The following is a 21,009-nucleotide window of genomic DNA, read 5'->3' as shown; positions in this document are numbered from 1 at the left end:
ACTGATCCTCCGCCTTCTAATCCGGATATTATGCATTACCTAAAAGATTCTCCTATTTATTCTTCCCTGGAAGGATTCAATTATGAAGAGCTCGCCTTGAATGAAAGTTTGGTCGAGGACCATACTTCTTCTAGACAAGCTGGACAAAGAGTATGAAATTGCAGAGATTTTATACATACTGAAATGCTTTTTGTAATCCTCATTTCTCCTCTTCTTTTTCTTGAATCCATACCGCTGCTTGACTCATGTGTTTGTTCTAGCAAAGCTGTGCTGATCTTGTATGACTTCTTAATGATCACAGATGATGACTTTCTTTTCTGACCGAAGATTGCATCCAACTCTTGTAATCTCATGTTTGATGTAAAGATTGGCCTCTTTCGGTCTTTTGAAGAAATAAGAAATTAACTTCATCCTGAACTTTTCTAGTCACTTGAATCGTTGTTCCACTAGGTCTTAGTTGTTTAGAACAATGCCTTTACTTAAAGATTTCCGGAGAAATTCAATAAGTCTTTGAAGGAACTCACTCGGGTTTTAAACCGATGCCTTTACTTAAGGATTTCCGGAGAAATACAATAAGTCTGAGAAGGAACTCACTCGGGTTTTAAACCGATGCCTTTACTTAAGGATTTCCGGAGAAATACAATAAGTCTTTGAAGGAACTCACTCGGGTTTTAAACCGATGCCTTGTAGAAGGAACTCACTCGGGTTTTAAACTGATGCCTTTACTTAAGGATATTTCAAAAGTTTAATAAGTCTTGAAGGAACTTACTCGGGTTTCAAACTGACGCCTTGCGGAAGGAACTCACTCGGGTTTTCATCCGATGCCTTGACTTAAGAAATTCCGAAAAAATTCCATAAGTGTTGAAGGACCCACACGGATTTTCATCCGATGCCTTATAGTCGGATCTTGTTCTTGAATGTGGTGTATGATGCCCCCCAATCAAAAGATAATTTGTTGAAAGCCAATAATTGCATTGATTGAGTTGAAAATGGTTACATCACAAACAAAATTGAAATCATCATCAAGAATAAAAATTTTTGAGATGCCTGGCATTCCACGAACGATCCAACTCTTTCTGGGTGTTGATGTTCTTCAACCTGTAAGCTCTTGAACCGACTAGTTTTACAACCATATAAGGTCCTTCCCAGGAAGGGTCCAATTTTCTTTGGTGGTGTGGGTCTGAAGCTAAGGTGTTTCTCAACACCAAATCTCCTGCTAAGTATCGACGATTCTTTAGTCGGGTATTATAATTTGACACTATCCTTCTTTGATAATGTTGAGTTCATGCTATTGCCTTTGCCCAAACTTCGTCCAACAAATCAAGACTATCAAGCAGTCCTTGCTCGTTCGCTTTTTCCTCGAACTCTCTATCCCGTAATGTCCCCGCCATTATCTCCACATGTGCCAACACTTCGGACCCATATGCTAACCTGAATGGAGTTTCTCCTGCGGGTGTTCGAACCGTAGTTCGATAAGCCCACAGTACATTATGAAGTTCTTCGACCCGTAAGGCCTTGTCAGCTTCAAGTCTTCTCTTTATCCCATCCAGCAGCGTTCAGTTAGTAACTTCTACCTGTCCATTGCTCTTGGGGTATGCCACTGAGGACATACGATGCTCGATCATGTAAGTTCCACAAAATTGCTCAAATTGTGGACAGTCGAACTGAGTGCCATGGTCAATGACAATAATCTTTGGAATCCCAAAGCGATATATGATTGACTCAAGCACGAATTTCTCCACTTTGTTCTCAGTGATTGTTGCCAGGGCACTGGCTTCAACCCATTTTGTGAAGTAATCAATTGCTACTATCAGATATTCCCGTCCGCCTGATGCCTTGGTGAACTTGCCCATGATATCAATTCCCCACATCAAAAAGGGGATGGGATATAGAATTGAAGTCATGGTTTCCGCTGGGCGCTTTGATACTGTAGCATGAATTTGACAATTGCTACATCGACGAACATATTCCATAGCAGCTTCTTGGATCTTAGGCCAATGTAATCCAAGTCTTAGAATTTTGTGTGCCAGGGCTCGTCCACCCATGTGACCCCCACAAATTCCTTCATGAACTTCAGCCAGGGCCGAGTTCGCTCCTTCGGAACCTAAACATCTCAGAAGGGGTCCAGAATAAGATCTTTTGTATAGTCTCCCATTCTGCATGACAAATCTTGATGATTGTATCTTGATCAATCTTGCCTCTTTCGGATCCTCAGGTAGTTTGTCATCTCTCAGATATTTGACTATCGGATCCATCCAGCAACGCTCTGCTTCAATATAAGAAATTTCTTTCTCATGATAACTTGGAAATGCTATCTCTTCAATGTAGACCGAAGGGTCTAGATTTTTTTCTTTGGCATTGGCTAATCGGAATAGCTCATCTGCCACTGTATTTTCAGTCCTCGGAATCTGAGATATCATCAAATTCCGAAATTGCTTTTGAAATGCCTGCACAATCTCTTGATATTTCTGCAAGCGAGGTTCTTTAATACCATACTCCCCCTGGACTTGGTTGACTATAAGTTGAGAGTCACTATAAATAGTAACATCTGCAATGGACAATGCTTTTGACAACCGAAGTCCAGCTATCAGGGCTTTATACTCTGCCTCGTTATTACTAGCTTCGAATGCAAATCTCAAAGCATATTGAATGATAAATCCTACTGGACTTTTCAATAGAATTCCAGCTCCTGCTCCATCCTTATTACTCGAGCCATCCACATATACTTCCCAAATGGTTGGTATAATGGGATCTTCAATAGTGGTCTCCACCGGTGCAGTAGTTTCTACTACAAAATCAGCTAATGCCTGAGCTTTGATTGTCGTTCTGGGCTTAAAGCTCACTTGGAACCATTGAGTTCGACCGACCAGGCCACCATCCTTCCAGACAAATCAGGTTTATTAAGAACTTTACTAAGAGGGAAAGTTGTAAATACCTCTATTGGATGAGCCTGAAAGTATGGCCTTAGCTTCCTGGCGGCTGTCATGAGAGCCAAAGCCTGCTTCTCAATCTGCGAATATCGTGTCTCCGCATCAAGTAATACGTGGCTCAGATAGTAAATTGGCCACTGTTTCTTATCTTTCTCACAAATAAGTACTGCACTGACCGCTGAAAGGGACGCCGCTAGATATAGCTATAAGATTTCCCCCTTCTCTGGTCGGGACAAAAGTGGTGGCTGTCCCAGTGTTTCCTTTAATTCTTCGAAAGCCTTCTGACACTCTTAAGTCCACTTCGCTTCCTTGCTGCCCCTCAAATCTTTGAGTGCCTTGAAGAATGGTAAACATTTCTCTCCAGACTTGGAGATGAAACGATTCAAAGCGGCAATTCTCCCTGTTAAACACTGCACATCACGAACAGTTTTGGGAGCTTCCATATCAATTAGAGCTTTGATTTTGGTAGGATTAGCCTCAATACCCCTCTGTGACACCATGAAGCCCAAAAATTTGCCTGAAGAAACTCCAAAGGCGCACTTTTCTGGATTCAGCTTCATTTGATACCTTCGCAGTACTGAAAATAACTCAGTTAAATCTGCAATATGATTGGCTCTTGTAAAGCTCTTTACTAGCATGTCATCAACATAAGCTTCAAAATTCTTCTCGATTAAATCCTTGAAAATCTTGTTGACGGCCCTCTGATATGTAGCTCCTGCATTTTTCAAGCCAAATGGCATGACTTTGTAATAGTAGCTTTCACGATCAGTCATGAAAGCCATGAACTTCTCATCTTCCTTATTCATAAGGATCTGATTATACCCTGAGTAGGCATCCATGAAATTAGAATTTCATAACCTGCAGTCACATCTATCAAGAGATCAATCCGAGGCAACGGATAGCAATCTTTAGGGCAAGCCTTGTTAAGGCCTGTGTAGTCTGTACACATCCTCCACTTCTCATTTGCCTTCTTGACCATTACCACGTTGGCTAACCAAGTTGGGCATTCAATTGATTCTATGAAACCAGAATTCTTCAGTTTTTCAACTTCGCCCCGAACGAACTCATATTTTTCAATGGAGAAATTTCTCCTCTTCTCGATAACTGGTTTCACTTTAGGATCTATCCAGAGCTTGTGCTCTGCGACGGCTAGATCAATTCCTGGCATGTCTTCGGCAGACCATATGAATACATCACTATTTTGTTGAAGAAAAAACTTCAACTCCTCCTTGAATTCCTCCAACTGCTCAGACCCGATATAAGTAATCTTTTTCTCATCCTCGGTACACAGTTGGATTTGCTCCAGCTTTTCCACTGGCTCGGGCCTTTGCATTTCTGCTTCTTCCCGATCATCTCGAATTTCTATAGGTAGGGCAGTCACCTTCTTCGGGCCTTCCTTGTCTTTTAAATAGGCAACGTAACATTGCCGAGAGATCCTCTGGTCAGAGGAAACTTGATCAATTCCCATGTCAATCAGGAATTTTATCTTCAGGTGTTTCATCGAAACAATAGCACCTATCTTGGACAAAGATGGTCGTCCTAGGATAACATTACAAGTTTTTCCCACAGACAGCGCCTAATGATGCGTCCAAAATCTGCTCAGCCCTTAGATCTCCTTGTGATGACCTGCAAAATGAAAGCGTCAGATGTGGCCTGACCGCTGGGGTCGGGAGTCCAACTCCGAAGGCTAAGTCAGTTGATGAACTTAATCACAAACGGCTCTGCTAGAAGCACAGAGCTAAGGAAAAAATGGGGAAAGTGATCTAGATCGTAAGCCTTTGATAGTTTACGTCTACTAGTGTGTATGTGGATCTGAGTCCTCCACACCTTGTAGGCAAGTAAGGTTTATATAGAGTGTACCTTCGAATCTCCTTCGTTGGATGCACTCGAGCCTTCTTCGGGTAGTCGTTGGATCTTAACAGTTAGATCCGTTGAGCGATAGACTTCTACTAGTTTGAACTAGTAGAGGACTCCTGAGATAACCTCAAGGTTATTCGATGATTATCCCTTTAATGATGATAAGTGACAGCCGCCAAGTTATGCATGCCGTCATTAGGGTAAATAACCTAATCCATAAGTCGGATTAGGGCGTGCCTATAGCTGATTTAGTTTTCTTCCTCAGCAAGCTATCTTTTGGACCCGACTCACTCTGAAGCAAGTCGATTCCCTTCGTCTCAACCGGGGTCGGGGATCAAACCGAGTATGAACCGGGTTCGATCATATTTCCTCCATATCAAGTATTAATAAAATATGAAGCTCATCAAGAAGTAGATAATATTATGATAAGACAAAATAATTTAATTATATTATTACAACTTAGAATATTAAAAGAAATAGATCAACTTCAACAAGACATTCTCCAATTACACTCCGTACAACCAAAGAAAATAGATATAAATGAAATACTTACAAAAATGCAAAATTTAAATATTAATAAATCAATAGGAGAATCTAGACCTCAACAAACAAATAAATTAGCTACTTTCTTAATAACAAAAAAATAAGTAAAATGATAAGAAAATTCTCTAATAATAAAAATATGATAGGACAATCATCTAAAACATATGAAAGTCCTCAAGAAAACAAAATAACTGAAATAATAGACATAAATGAAAATATAGAAATATTTAGGAATAACGCATTAAATCTATTAAATCCCAAAATATTATATAACACAGCCAAATTTCCAAGAGATACAGTATTCATAAAACATAAAAATGAAGAAATCATAAGTTGTTTAGAATGACAAACAGTTAGATTACCAATAGTAGACAAAGAACTAAAAACATTATTTAAACTAAAGAATATTAAACTAATACACACTGAAATATTTGTGGTTGGAATAAAATCTCTTACAAGAAAACATTTAGGAACAAAAGCCTTAGTAACAATATACGATTCAAGATGGAAAAATAAAAATTCAATAATACACTTAATGGAAGTAGATATGAACAACAATGTAAGATTAGTATTCTTCACACCTGATATGCTAATAGATAAAGAAGCATTTATAAATAATATACAAATTAGAATACAAACTAAAGGATATGAAGCATTTTCAAGAAATAATCTTATAATTTGTACAGGATTTTTAGGAGCAGGAATGTAAAACTCGACAACAAATTATAAAATAAATATACAAGATATAGTTGAAAGTATGGCAAGTAAAGGTGTTAAAGCCATAACACCACCCAAAATAGATTCATTAGAATATGCAGGATTACCTTGGAATATTTCGCAAATAATACAAAATGATATTCAAACCACAATAACTCCTTCAGAACATTCTACATATCAAACAGCTAAATGAGACACAATAATCAAATTCACTAATTATAAAACTATATCACAATTTAAAAATGATACAGATATAGAATCTGTTAGTAAATAAATGAGTAGACATAATGGAAAACTCTAATGAATACATGGAAAAAATGGACAATCACTTTTCTAATATGAAAGCAAATTTAGCAATATGTATTAAAATTATGGAAGAAAGAAATAGAAAAATAGAACAGGATAGAATTAAAAGATTACAAAAAGAAACACACTCTAACATAGAAACAGAGTCCGTCATAGAACCATATAATGAATATGTTACTGACCCTAAAGTCAAATACATACAAGAAATCTTAAACAATGAACAAAATGATAATGAATATGTTAATGGACAGGAATCACAAAGTAGTGTTGGTCAAAACCAAACCTATGATTCTCAACAAGGAACATCAGGAACAAATTTACCTAGGCCATCTGCAAAACCCACAGATGTATATTGGTCACCAGCATATAGAAATAATAACCCCACATCATTACAAAATAAATCTAGAGGAATAAGATATCCAACAGATGAACCAATACAATTCCAAAATATGAAAAAATGAACAATTTTAAATTTAACATATCATGATCCACAAAAATGGAACTGAGTAATTAGTGTATGAAAACAATTAGTAGTAAATGATATTTATAAAAATTTTGACATAGAACACTTATCCCCTGAAGAATTATTTGCATGCTTAGAAACTTATTTAGGCGATTCAGTAAAAGCAATATGGAAAAAATATAAACAACAATTTCAACCTGAATACCAAAATTTATTAACAATGGGAAATAATCCATTTAACTTCTTAAATTATATAGGACAAATTATAACTGGAAAAGATCCAAATGTAGGAAATATTACTGAACAAGCAGATGCCCTAAAAACAATAAAACAAATGTCATTAATAGATTATAAATATATTAAACAATTTTGCAATGATTATATGTATCATAGTGTAAAAGTAGGATTATATTTTGACAAAGACATTAGCACAAAATTATTTTTTAAACTATCAGGTGTACTAGGCCAATAAATATTAGAAGAATGGAATAAATTCTATGAAGCCCTAGATGAACAACGAAAAATAGATCTGATATACGAGGTCTAGGAATAAAAATTGAATTTATAATGGAAGTATTAAAAGCAAAATGTGTGGATCAATTAGCACAAAAACAATTAAAATGATAAAATAATTATTGTGATATAATGTATGTACCACAATAATACAATAAAAATATACCGTTTCATAGGAAACAAGCAAAAAGATATAAATGAATGAGAAACCATCAATATGAACAAAGACCACAAAAAAACTATAATAGTCAAAATAACCTTAGAAAATCTAATTACTCTATAAGAAAATCTATTTCTAAAAAACCATTTTTAGATAAAGATAAACATGTTAGGAGATATTATCCAAAAAGAACATATACTAAATAATTAAAATGTTATACATGCGGTAATACAGGACATTTTAGTAATAGTTGTCCAAACTTACAAAATACATATATTATAAATGCATACTTAGTACAAAATACAAACCAAGCATTATTAGAAGTAGATATTGATGTATCTGACACCGAGAGTATATATAGTATAATAGAAATACAACCAGATGTTGAAGATCTTGAACAAGAAATCGAGGAAATACCACAGGTCGAAGAACAATTCCACAACCTTACATTAACTCATATTTATTAAATGGCAACTTATCAACATACTTGGAAAAATAATAAAGGGAATTTACACATAGGATGTATATACTATGGCTTTTGGCCATCACTTCAAAATAGATATCAATGTAATATATGTTATAAAGAAGCATGTAAATCCTGTTTAACAGAAAAACCTTCATCCTTCCCTAAAACATCAACCTCTCCTCCAAGTATAATTCTTCCTCAAAATCTTCCATCTACAACAGCTCCTTCAGACTTACGATTTATTCAATTAGAACAAACCACACAGTTACATACCCATCAAATTCAACAACTAAATACCAATGTAACACATATTGAAGCTAATATTGTTACTATTAAAAATGATGTCTCTGATCTTAAAACACAACTTACAAATATGAATACCAAGTTTGACACACAAATTTTTGAAATAAAACAACAAATTCAATACATAACTAATATGCTTCGATTTTCTCAACCTTCGAACAAACACCCAACTGAACCGTTCCATGATGAATTAATCACTGAATCTGTTTCTCGCATTGAACAATCTACTTTTCAGTGCTCTTCTAATCCAACAATTTGTACGATTTATGTCAAGGTTAAACTCACCGTGCCACATAATAATGAAGAAATCTTTCTTATGACAACCGTTGATACTGGTTGTACTAAGAATCTCCTTTCTTCAAATTTGTCGTTGATGATGATATTGAACCTATACCCCATCCCAAATTTACTCTTAGCTATGGTATCGATAACATTCCACATTATTATACTCATCAACTAAAACCTTCTACCATCTATTTTAGAGATCATTGCAAACACTATAACATACAATACTCTATCCACATGATCTTTATCAAATATGACATGCCCTCTCATATTGATATGCTTCTTGGACTACAATTTCTCCTCCTTAAGAGTTTTGGTATACTTCTCACCAAGGAAGCTCTTCTTGTCTTTGACCGTTCAACCCGTACTCCCACAATTTCTGATAAAGAATTATTTGCATCAAAGTCCACATCTCTTTGTGGTGGTATAGTAACAACAACAACCAAACGTAAAAAACCTATAACTCCAAATTGTGCGTGTTCTCGAAATCAATGTTGATTGCCTCTACTACAATTACAATCTAATGAACACATTGAAGAAATCTTAGAAAAAGGAACAATAGATGATTTTTGCATAATAGAGCTTGAACACTTTGAAAATTTAATTGCTGGAAAATCCTTATACTATAGTATAGAATCAAATAATGAAATAAAACAAATAATTAGAAATTTAGAAAAAATAGAAATCATAGGAAATGAGAATCCTTTAAAACATTGGAACATATCAAAACCAATATGTAAGTTAGATATAATTAATAATGAAATGAGAATAGATACAGGACGAGCTAAATATACCCCAAAAGATAATGAAATTTTAAATTACACATGAAAGAATTAATAAAACTTAAATTAATTCAAAAATCAAACTCTAGACATTCTAGTGCAGCTTTTATAGTAAATAATCATGCTAAACAAATTACAAGAAAAACTATAATGGTTATAAATTATAAAAGATTAAATGCCAATACTCATGAAGATTCGTATAAAATGCCTGAACGAAATTATTTGCTAAGTTACATACAAAACTGTATAATTTTTAGCAAATTTGATTGTAAATCAGGCTTTCACCAAATAAAGATGCATAATGAATCAATTGAATGGACAACTTTCTCAACAACCTTAGGTCATTTCGAATGGTTAGTTATGCCATTTGGATTGAAAAAAGCTCCATCTGTTTTTCAAAGATGAATGGACGAAATATTTCTTAAACACAGAAAATTTGATATAGTATATATTGATGATATCTTAGTCTATAGCAAAACTCCCCAAGAATACATAAGCCATCTGAAAATAATTTTTCTGAATTTATGAATAATGACGTATAATCATTTCCAAAAGGAAAATGGAAATAGGAAAACAATACATAAAATTTTTAGGAATGGAATCAGGCAATGGAACAATAAAACTACAACCACATATTGCCACAAAAATAAAAGAATTTTCAGACAAGTTAACTTCCATAACACAAATTAGGTCATTTTTAGGACTAGCAAATCAAGCTAGACCTTTCATTCAAAATTTAGGAAAATATTTAGGACATTTATATCATAAAACATCACCAAATGGAGAACATAGATGGAATAATCAAGACATACTTTTAGTACAAAAGATTAAAAATCTTTTTACTAATATACCATCCTTACGTTTACCCACAGATAAAGACTATAGAATAATTGAAACTGATGGTTGTAAAGATGGTTGGGGAGCCATTATGAAGATTAAACTATCAGAACAACATCCCAAGTCTACTGAGGAAATTAGTAGATATAATTCTGGGAAGTTTAGTGTGAAGACATTAACTTCTATTGAATATGAGATTGAAGCCTTACTAAAAGGACTTGATTGTTTTGAAATATTTTTAACAAATAGATATTTTACAATTCGAACAGACTGTGAAGCCATAGTCAAAGCATACAATAATTTGAATGAAAGAAAAATACAGCATAGGAGATGGGTTCTTTTGAGAAACCATTTTTATAACAGGGGATATAAAATTACAATAGAACATATAAAGGGAGTAGATAACAAAACAGCTGATTTACTATCCAGGATACACCAAATTTTACAAGACCCTGGTTAAATTTCTCTATTTTATGGTTACAGGAAAACGACATGATCTGTGCTATTATAGAATGGAGTAGTATACCCCCTAAACAATCTCCTACAGCATCTCATATAACAAAAAAAAATCATCAACCTTCTCTTGTTACCTTATCACAGTAAGTGAACAATTCACAAATTTTTGCTCCACAAACTCCTGCTCAAATCCGAAGATTACCTACTAGCATAATGGGCACTTTCAACAATACCAGCACCAGTAGAACATTGCCACCATTTTCTCCACAAAGAATACCATCACCACCTGAAACCATTAATTTTGGACATCATGTTTTGTTTAGAAATGCAAACATTAAATTCGACAATCTGAACAATTATTTGATAAACGATGAAGAATAGATTTGTCTTGATAATATTTGGTACACCGCCAACTGAAGCATTTCTCAACAAAAGCCCATTCCTGGATTAGCCAATGCAATTCACGCTGCTGCCTTTCTCTTTGCACAACTTCGAACAAAGAAAAGCAAATTCAAATTCTACGTCGTCGTTCAAGGGAACAATACCAAAATATTCCTTAACTGGGAAGACGTCATAAATGCTTTGAAAGGACATCCTCATCCCCTCTACAAGGGATATGAGACACTTGAACAAGCTCAAATATTTACAAGATCTATATTGGGAACAAACTACTATGTATATCCAAAACTAAGTAGTGCACCTCCTCAACAACCCTCTTTCTCAAATATGGCTCAAAGGAATTTACCATGCCAACAATGTGAGCCCATAAAAAACAAGAACAAAGAATTGTTAGATCAAATAGCCAGTTGCACATTAAGGATCAACAATTTACAAATGGAGAATTCAGCCAAAGGCAGAGTCAATCAACGATTGGAGGCACAAAACAAAAGCTTATTGGCTGATATACAAGTTCTCAAAGCACAAGTTGCTCCATCATCTGGAATACAGAGCAACAATAATATTCTGCTTACACAAGAAGCAGCTCAAGTTGCAAACACATCCATGATAGAATTCAAGAATGAAATATTGGGAGATGTTCAAAAGCTCCAACAACAACAGTTTGCACAGTTCAATGAAATTTTTCAACAACAATTTGGTTGGGAAAAGGCTTATTGTTGTTGTTGTTGTTGTAATTTGCACATTTTAGCGAAAGCCATCGTGGGCCCATAAACCCATAGGAGATGCTTGGAAAAACAATGAACCCACTGAGTCAATCAAGAAGAGATTGATTCGATTTTGAATTAGTTCGTCGAAGAAACGGAAAGGCTTCTTCTTCAACTCACAATGTAAAGTGAACAAATGGGTGATTCCCTCACCATCCGTCTCACAGCCATATGACATAAAACTAATGCATGATTTTAGTGGACCTTAGCAAAACCACTAAGATTTTGGCCCAATCTATAAAGGACCACATGATTCATTAGAAGACCATGTAAACCCACATTTCTGTCTGTAAGCCCGTGAGTTGGGAAAGAATAGACTCCATAGTAGTACCAACCATGAAAAATGTTTGGTAAACTTTGTTGGATAGTAAAAACCAACCATGGTAGTACCAACCATGAAAAATATTTGGTAAATTTTGTTGGATAGTAAAAATCAACCCAGTAAAAACTCTGCTGGATAAAATTGGGTTAACACACTGAGTCAAATCAATGGGGAAAACAGTGAATTTCACATGGAATGCCTCGAGGAGACTCTAGAAGAATACTATAACAACAAAACATTCCAGCATAATTCTCCCCTACGTCATCACCTGCGTCAGCACAATTATTGATAAGATGAACAGTTGCAGGACATATTGGGATTTTCTCAAAAAAGAAGGACAAAATTGTCCATGAATAGTAGAACAAGAAGAGGTCCAAACATGAACAGTGAATTAAGAAAAGATCTCCGTCACTTGAAAAATTGATACAAGATGAACAGTAAATGTCCCTTTCTGAATAGTAATGGATCAATTTTCTGAATAGTTACTCTTTTGTTTTGAGTCTTCCCCTTAGCTTATAAATAAGCTTGTAAACGAAGGGCCTAGCACTTCAGACCCTTGGAACTTTCAACTTTAGAACTTTAGACTTTTGTAATATCTTCCTGTACTCTACAAGTAAGAAAGAGAGCTCTGAGAAAAAGATGAGAGTTCTAGTTTTAGTTTTAGGTTTTAGCTATGATCATCTGCAAGTTTGTAACTCCTCTGTAATGATCTCCTATATATAATACAAATTTCTGAACAATGGTGAGTTCTTCTATCTCTTCTTTTACTTAGTCTCTTTACAGTTTTCGGGAATCCGAAAGGGAACCCTGAGTAATTGAGATGTAGTTTCTTGGTCTGTTTTTGCTTCTTTTTATTTGTTTCTTTAATTTAGTAAAGTAAGGATTTGAAGATGAAAGCCTACAGTCGTGCTTCTATCATCTCTCCTAGGCCCCTCTACGAATTTTTGCACTTCTTGCATCAATAGTAATAGTTGCATCTGTAAATTCTTTTTCTTGTATTTATTTCCATTGATCTCTGTTTTTATCAAGTTTTAACATTTTAAAGCTAAAGATGAAGTTCTAATTTCTGTTAAAAGGATAAATCTTGGCATAAAACTCCTCCTATAAGGCCTGAGTACTGGCTGATTTTTGAACAATACAAGATATCGATGTGCCGGTCCTAAAGTCCTACAAGTAAGTCTCGCTTGCTTCGTGCGTAAGGGCAGCGTGGGTAGTGGCTGGGCATCTTGATTCTGTAAAGTTCTTAAATTAGAATCGTAAAGGCATGTGATGGTGCCACCGAAGGATTTTGAGTAACAGAAGTTAAATCAAATCTGTGGATTTGAAGTTTTTATGATTTGATAATTTAAAGTGTCACCACATAGTCCATCTGGTCACTTGACCCTCACATCCTTCAGGCAAAACCCAGTTCTGTTAATCACCGAAGGAATCTTCATACACACACTGTGGGTAAAAAAAAAAATCCTCGTGATGTCTACGGTGAGGAGACTAAACGATTTGTTCGCTCCCGCCCGTGTGTGACTCTCGCATACGCGCTATTTCACCTACGCACTATACAATACCTTATGAAAGAAATATAGGAAACAACTTGGGATAAGATTTCTTAGGTTGAGATTTGATTCTATCTACTTCCACAAGTCAATGATCTTATTGGTTATTCCAGCTGTAGGTCAAAAGCCCAGGAAAGCTGGGAACTCTGCTTCACCTAGCACAGAAATTCAATGAAACTAACCAAAATGAAAAAGCAGAAAAATGATAACCTCACAAGTTGTATGTTTGGATCTAAAAACAACCACGACCCACTTTGGCTCCCACCAGAATGGACCTGACATACATATTTGAGGAAGCTTCACTGAGGTGAGGATACATTTTCCATTTTCCATTGCATCATTGCTTCCTCCACATTAAAGAATCACAAGTGAACAGAAGCAAACCCTATTGCTGTCTCATACCTCTCTGTATTCTGCTCATTCTCTGCAATTTTTTTTTTTTTTCTTTTCTTAAATTTTCTTTGGTTAAGAATAAAATACCTAGAATCTGCTGGATTTTCTTGTGGATGTTGTGATTCTGGATTTTCTCTTCGCCTTCTCTATATTGTAATGTATTTTCATGTTATTGGAGCTTGATCCAGATTTATTACTGTGCGATTGTTCAATTATTGTTTCTGGCTTTGACATGCAGAGAGATCCTAGTATTACTGGATGTACCCTCTGCGTTGTGCTATGCAATTTGTGTATTTAAATTAGTATAGTGCTTAGTGGTCGTTGGATCTCTTAGATTTTGAATGGTTCATTTACTCTATAAATTTTAAACCTGAAAATAGAATAAAGAATAGAATACAAACATGCTCTACGTACAAGAAGCTAACAAATCAAAAACAGAATGACGGAGACAAAGAAAGCAAAATAATGGGAGAAGGGGAAGGGAAAAAAATTACTGGCAGTTTTTTGACTTCAGTTACCTCATCATGCCATATAAAGAAAGCTTCATCATCTCTTCAAAAACGCTAATCCAAAATTTCTCTGGTTATGATATTCTTCTTATTTTTGCTGTCTTTTCCAGTTTCACTTGATAAGTGGGTTGCAGTTTTAGTTGATTCTAGGTAGCGTTTGTTTTTATCTTCATATTAGATTTCTGTTTGAAATGTGGACCCTTCAATAATCGTCTTTTAATTTTTCCTGGTGAATTGTTGTTAAACTAGTTATTTTTTATGTTCAATTTTTTCATTTCCTCAGTTTTGTATGTATGTCTATGTTTGGGCTTGGTTTGATCCTTTTTAATGATCTTCAATTTAGACTTCCATAAAGACCATGCCCTAACGAAGAATTTTGAGAAAGCAATGAAGTAGTTAGCCCAAGTATTAAGAATTTAAGGCCTGTATGGGATTAAGTAGTTAACTTTTTATCTTCTTAGTTCCTAGCTCCTTCTCTCTCCCTAAAAAAAACATATCTAGACTTCATAGCTGCAATCTTTAGTTTCTTCTTGAATGCATTCACGCAAATCATAGAGGTCTTCAAAGCTTGAAACTTTGAGACACATCCTCATTTGTACGCATAGTGGAACATTGTTCTTAGTTTCTAATTGAAGAAAGATCATAACATGTGTGAAAAGTGGCTGAAGAAATTTGTTCATCATTTATGGTTGATTATACTGTGTATTTAAATCCTAAGCACACATTGGGCTTGGAGATGCTTTCATTTGCTGTAGTTTATTACTTGTTTTCCCTTTAAGAGATCTGGGTTTGTTTAGGGGTTTCCTTACTACTTACAAATTCTTTATTTGGTTTTTAATTTCCTATCTAACTCTTGATTTTCTTCCATAATATTTTCTTACATTTTCACTCTAATTTCACTCTTGCTGTAGGTTTATTACTTGTTTTCCTTTATTTATTATTTAGTGTGTTCTTTCAATTTGTACATCTTAATATTTTCTTAACATTGGATTGTTTGGGAGTGTTAATTCCTGGGGGTTCTCTTTGTTCGAGCAGCAAATCCTTCATCAGATTCTGAATTATATTTGTTTTCCTTTTCGCAGTTGTTTGGATTTGGGAAGAAGAGAAGACTTAACCCTTTTGCAGTTGTAAGGCACCGTTTCCTTCTTTGTTTCTATACTGGTTTCTCTAATATCCATTGGGGAAATATGCTGACTTGATTTGTGATTTTGATTTATTTGCGGCCTTAGATTCTTGATCAGATGGTTACGCTTGCTTAAAAAAGGGACACCTCCAATTTGAGAGGTGGTTTAAACAAACAATGAGAAGGGGAGGAGAAGAAGTGTAACCTTTGGACTTCATATTTATTAGTAGAATCTGTTTTTCCTTAACATACTGTGCCTTTTGCTAGACTCTGTCTTTTTAAAGTATCTCTTGATTCAAAATTGCTTGAGTTACTTCAATAAGGAGAAGGAATTTTAGAAATCAGGATTTTTGGAGAGGTGAGTAGGGCTAAGGGTTTAAAGGTTAAGGGAGGGAGGAGGTTGTTGACTTCTAGAAGGGGTGGAATTTGGATGAGTCGCTTGTGAGATCTAGGCTTTAGAGTTTGGGGAAGAAAACTATGGCTGTTGCAAGAAAGGAATAGGAGAGGGGAAAAGAAGGGGAGGAGGTGCATGGGGAGAGGGTTGGAGAAGAAATATGTGTGTTGGTCTAGGGCTGAGATGGGTGATAGGGGTAGGGGATGGGGAAGTGATGAGAGGAAAGGCTACCACAGGCTAAGTATGCGCTTAATTATACTACTATTTTTTTTTTTTGGTAAACATCACTTCATTTATATAATTAAACAAAGTACAAACACACCTGCATGAGAACACAAGGTTCAAATCAAACCAATGCGCGGCAAAAGACCAAACTGTCGTACATGCAATAGACAGGGTCAGCCAGGGTAAGGGTTGGGTCAAGCCCAAAGTGGATCACAGCCACAAAACCCTTAGAACAAGAACACCAAAACAACATCAACACCCTCAAAGGGGGACAACTTACACGCCTCAAGGGCGGACAGAACACCCACATAGGGGGACAAAGTACACGCCTCAAAGGCGGATTCAAAACTCCTACAATTACAACGATGGTAGCAGCGAAAGTGTGAAGAAGGTTCAAACTTCCCATCCAGCGATACCGTAAAGGCGTACCGATCAAGCTCGACGCAGAAGAACTTGGACCCAGACTTGGAGTTGTTCTGCGGTGTGCACCAGAAACGCTGTAACCAAAGGAGCTGTTATGAAAAAAAAAAAAAAAAGAAAAGAAAAAGAAGAGAGCACTGCAACCACAGATCTAAGGGGAAACCCTAGATCTAGTTATTAATGGAGACGCAACGGAGGCGGGAAAGAGGGAGGCGGAGACGGGAAAGAGGATGGAAAAGAGAACAAATGAAAACAGAGAAAACGGGAGAGAGAAACAGAGAGGGTGGGAGAGAGAACAGAGACGCCGGGAGAGAGAAAACGGGAGAGAGAAACAGAGAGGGCGGGAGAGAGAAGAGAGATGCCGGGAGAGAGAAAATGGGAGAGAGAACAGAAGGGAAAGAGAGAGAACGGGAGGAGGTAAGAGAAAACAAAACTGAAAGAACAGACGGGAGAGAGCTGGAGGAGAGGAAGAAAAACGGAGTTGGAGGAGACGGGATGGAGACCGGAGCGGCAGAAGAGGAACAGGGGAGGCGGAGAGACTACTCAGGCGAGCCTCTCCGCCTCAAGCGTCTCGACCTGGAGGAGTTGCAGAGCAGGAGATGTCGCAGCTGCCGGGAGAGAGAATTCAAATTTTAATTATACTACTATTACTAGCATAGCCACCAAAGTGACAAGGTGGAAAAGGTTAAAATACAAGGCAAAACCAACTAGGTAAGCCAGGAGTAGGATCTTTTCTACGAAAGCAGCAAGTGATCTAGGGTTCTTCTCCTTGCTTTTTTGGTGCTAGTTCTCAAAGAACAACAGCTTTTTAGGACTTTTAGCTCTGCTGTTTAGTTTTGAAATCGAAGGAGAACAGATGACGTGATTATTATGCTCACAAAAGGTCAATTAGGGCTTGAGATCCAGGTCTGGATATCAATATTGAACAGCAGCAAAAACTTTACTCAAAACATTCTAAAAGTCTTGCAGCTAGGGTTAGGTTGAATTCCAATCCTTGTGCATTAAGAGGAGAGACTTGGTATATGTTGGGGTTAGTGATGTCAAAGCATCTGCCTAGGCGGTTTTTTAACCGCCTTATTTTGAACCGCTCAATTTAGGCGCTGTTTTTTGCCGCTTTTTCGCCTAAGTGCTATTGCTTTGTTGCATTGTGCGCCTTATTGTAGCCTAGACGCTAAAACAATTGCTTTTTTGACATTTTGTACATAATATTTTTTCGGATATTTTTTTTTGTTTTAAATAAAAATTTATTCTACGAAGCCATATATAAATTTAATAGCTTAGTCATTTCGGAATCAATGCCCATATTGCAAAGGAACTCCGAGGCCCAAAGTGACATAGGACCTCTACAAGCTCCGAGGGCGCTGCACCCACACTCTCGTCGGAGTAGGACCCCTGTGCCCGTCGACAACTGAATGTAAAGCATGAGTCATACTCAATATCGAGAATCAATAAATCTAATGGACAATGACTTGGAGATCGGAATAATGAGATCTATTAATTTACCTTGTTGGCTCTATTAGTACATAGTCATTGTTATGATGCTTGATGAGATGAACTTATGTTTTTGTTCTTTTTTTGGATAATTTTTCAAAATTATGATTCTTGAATGCTTTTTTTTTTTTTTTAATGGATGTGACTATTGAATTTTTGTTTAGCTTATTATAGAAAGTAGTTGTGTTAAAAAGTAGTTAAAAAGTAGTTGTATTGAAAATATTTTACCCAACTGCTTTGGTTGCTTTATTGCCATCTAGGCGCCGCTTTGTCGCCTAAGGAGCCTCAATCGCTTTGGTCGCCTTGCCGCCTTGACTACCTTGGTTGGGGTAAGATTAGGTTTGAAAATTAAGATGAAATATTCTGTTTTCGATAAGATTGTAATTGCAGATTTCACAAGCTAGGTTTTCTGAAATTTCAGGGTTTCTAGAATTAGGGTTAGGGTAGGGGAAGGGGATGCTATAGTCCTAAGACTGATGTATAGGTGATGGGGGTTTAACATTCTAGGTGAGCGTTTAACAGAAAATTGCATAATTCTGGAAATTTCAGATTCTGCCTGAAGGAGAAAAGAAGAATAGAAAGGGGCTTGGGTGATGTAGTTACGAATCTTCAATTGGGTCAAATTAGGGCTCGGAATACTTTATTTTGGCCAATGGGTGGGTTCCATAGACATTAGGCTTCTTATTTGGGGTTTGTTGATGTTAATGGGCTTACACCTTTTTTCCGATGAATTAAATGGGCTTAGATTTTAAGCCCATTAAGAGAAGGAGCAGTTGTAGTAAAGTTCAGCATTTAATTTAGATTAGGAAACTTAGTAGCTAGATAGAATTCTGTTTTGATTTTGTATTCCTTGTTGACTATTTTAGAGGGATTAGGAGTTTTTTATGAGCCAAATTAAAAGATCTTGCTTTATTGGCCCTCATTCAAAACATGCTACATTGGAGAAGTATTAGAACTAGACTGGGAGAAGAGTCTATTTTCTCCCTATCTCATTCATCTTCTTTTTCAAAACTTAGGTGCTATGTTAAGAGGTTATGTCACCTGCACTGAGCTGCATAAGCTATCTTAAGAACTGACTGAGAGTAAAAAAAACCCTTAGTCAATCTCTCACCTACTCAACTCACCATAGGGACCACGGCCCTAATCATTAACTAAGTCAATCTGCCGTCAATGGGTTTGATAGTTATCTTGCAGTAACTAAGACACCACATCTATTAGGGATGGAGACTATTACATATATCAGAGGAAGCGTTGAATTCGTGACCTCTTCACTAAGATGTGTCAATTACTACCCATTGAGCAACCCTTTAATGGTAAAGTATACTTATTTGAAATTGAAGCTACAAGAAAAGATACAGTGAATATTATCAATTAGCATTGGTCAACATAAAAAGGATAATAATAATAATAATTTGGGTTGATATAAAATGAAGTAATCTAACTAAAGGGGGTATAATAGTGATTTTATTCTTATAGTCATCATCCACAAGCACAATCTTGTAAAATTGTCATATGGTCATATAAAAATGGAATCATTTGTTTTTGCTTTATTTAAAAGTTTCAATGCAATTTTCTGTTTTTCTTTTTGGTAAAAATGCAATTTCTGTTGGGTCCCTTCAAAAGTTTAAGATAACAACTGTAATGATTTTGTTGTCTGCTTGATGCTGGTTTGCCAATTACTTTGGTTTTCTTTATTTTAGTCTTTTTAAATCTTTAATTTGCTTTTTCAGAATAAAATAATTGGCTAAGAAAAGAAGATGGAGTTGACTTCAGACATATAAAGAGGTGAAATACATCATCACACTTCAGAAAACCCAGTATTCACATATCAAAGGAATGATCGATTGATTAGCAAGCAATTTGTTAGAATGGCATCCTCTTCTTCTCCTTATTCATCATTATCTTCTGAAAGTTGGCGTTTTGACGTGTTCATGAGCTTTCACGGTGAAGATGTTCGTACTAATTTCGCTGATTGCCTCTATCATGCTTTAGTTGGAGCTGGAGTTCGAACTTATAGAGATGAGAATGAACTCACCAAGGGAAACAAGATTGGTCCAGAGCTAATCACTGCAATCAAAGAGTCAAAAATTTCAATTCCCATCTTTTCGGAGCATTATACTTCTAGTAAATGGTGTCTCAATGAACTAGTTGAGATATACGAATGCAAAAAGACAAGAAATCAGATTGTCTTTCCCATCTTCTACAAAATTGATCCAAGGGATGTACGAAACAAGAAAGAATTAGACATGAGTGCCTCTACAGAATACAAATTACGCCTCGACACATACCAGAAGCATTTTGTAGAAATAAATGCTAAGGTCTTCGAGGAACACCAGAAGTATCATGAAGAGATAATTGTGCAACAATGGAAAAAAGCTCTTAAAGAGGTTGGAGAACTCGATGGGTGGCATTTGAAAGAGCGCATGTAAGTCCAAAATCCTTCCATTTTATTGGTTCCATATTATTTAAGGTACTTTTTGTATACAATTTCTTGGTCTAATTTCCCACCATAAAATAAATCAGGAAGTTGGATCTACTAGATAAAAAGTAAATAACTATAACTCAACTAGATTCATGGGCAAGCTAAAAGTTCTAACACCTTTTATTCTTGATAAGTTATTAGTTACCCAATTCAATTTTTCCACTCTTTGGGTTAAAATAGATTGAGGTTTATAAGTTATAACAAGTCCATGCAAATACTTGGACGGGTTACTCATACCAACAAAGTCCAAAAGGACATACACATTGCACAAGACTCTTCCCACTTTGAGGTCTTTGGAACATCATAATTTTATGCAGTG

General features: G+C 35.9%; 1 protein-coding gene across 2 annotated transcripts in view; it reads left to right on the top strand.

Annotated features, from left to right (window-relative positions):
• Nucleotides 1-13,975: 13,975 nt before the first annotated feature.
• LOC149005152 (uncharacterized) overlaps nt 13,976-21,009 on the top strand; it is a 33,056-nt gene continuing 26,022 nt past the window's right edge. The window contains exons 1-4 of one of the 2 annotated variants that reach the window (XM_089168082.1): nt 13,976-14,061; nt 15,638-15,682; nt 18,469-18,537; nt 19,939-20,633. In XM_089168082.1, coding sequence (XP_089024208.1) covers nt 20,077-20,633 — 557 coding nt within the window. In that variant the 5' untranslated portion in view covers nt 13,976-14,061; nt 15,638-15,682; nt 18,469-18,537; nt 19,939-20,076. The remainder of the gene's footprint in view (nt 14,062-15,637; nt 15,683-18,468; nt 18,538-19,938; nt 20,634-21,009) is intronic. The other variant, XM_089168081.1, reaches the window with a different exon arrangement.

This window comes from Hakea prostrata, chromosome 9 (genome assembly GCF_041222555.1).
Source record: "Hakea prostrata isolate BN-2017 chromosome 9, UWA_Hpros_2, whole genome shotgun sequence".
Lineage (NCBI taxonomy): Eukaryota > Viridiplantae > Streptophyta > Magnoliopsida > Proteales > Proteaceae > Hakea > Hakea prostrata.
The sequence above is the reverse complement of the archived record's forward strand: the minus strand, read 5'-3'. Positions and strand labels throughout refer to the sequence as shown.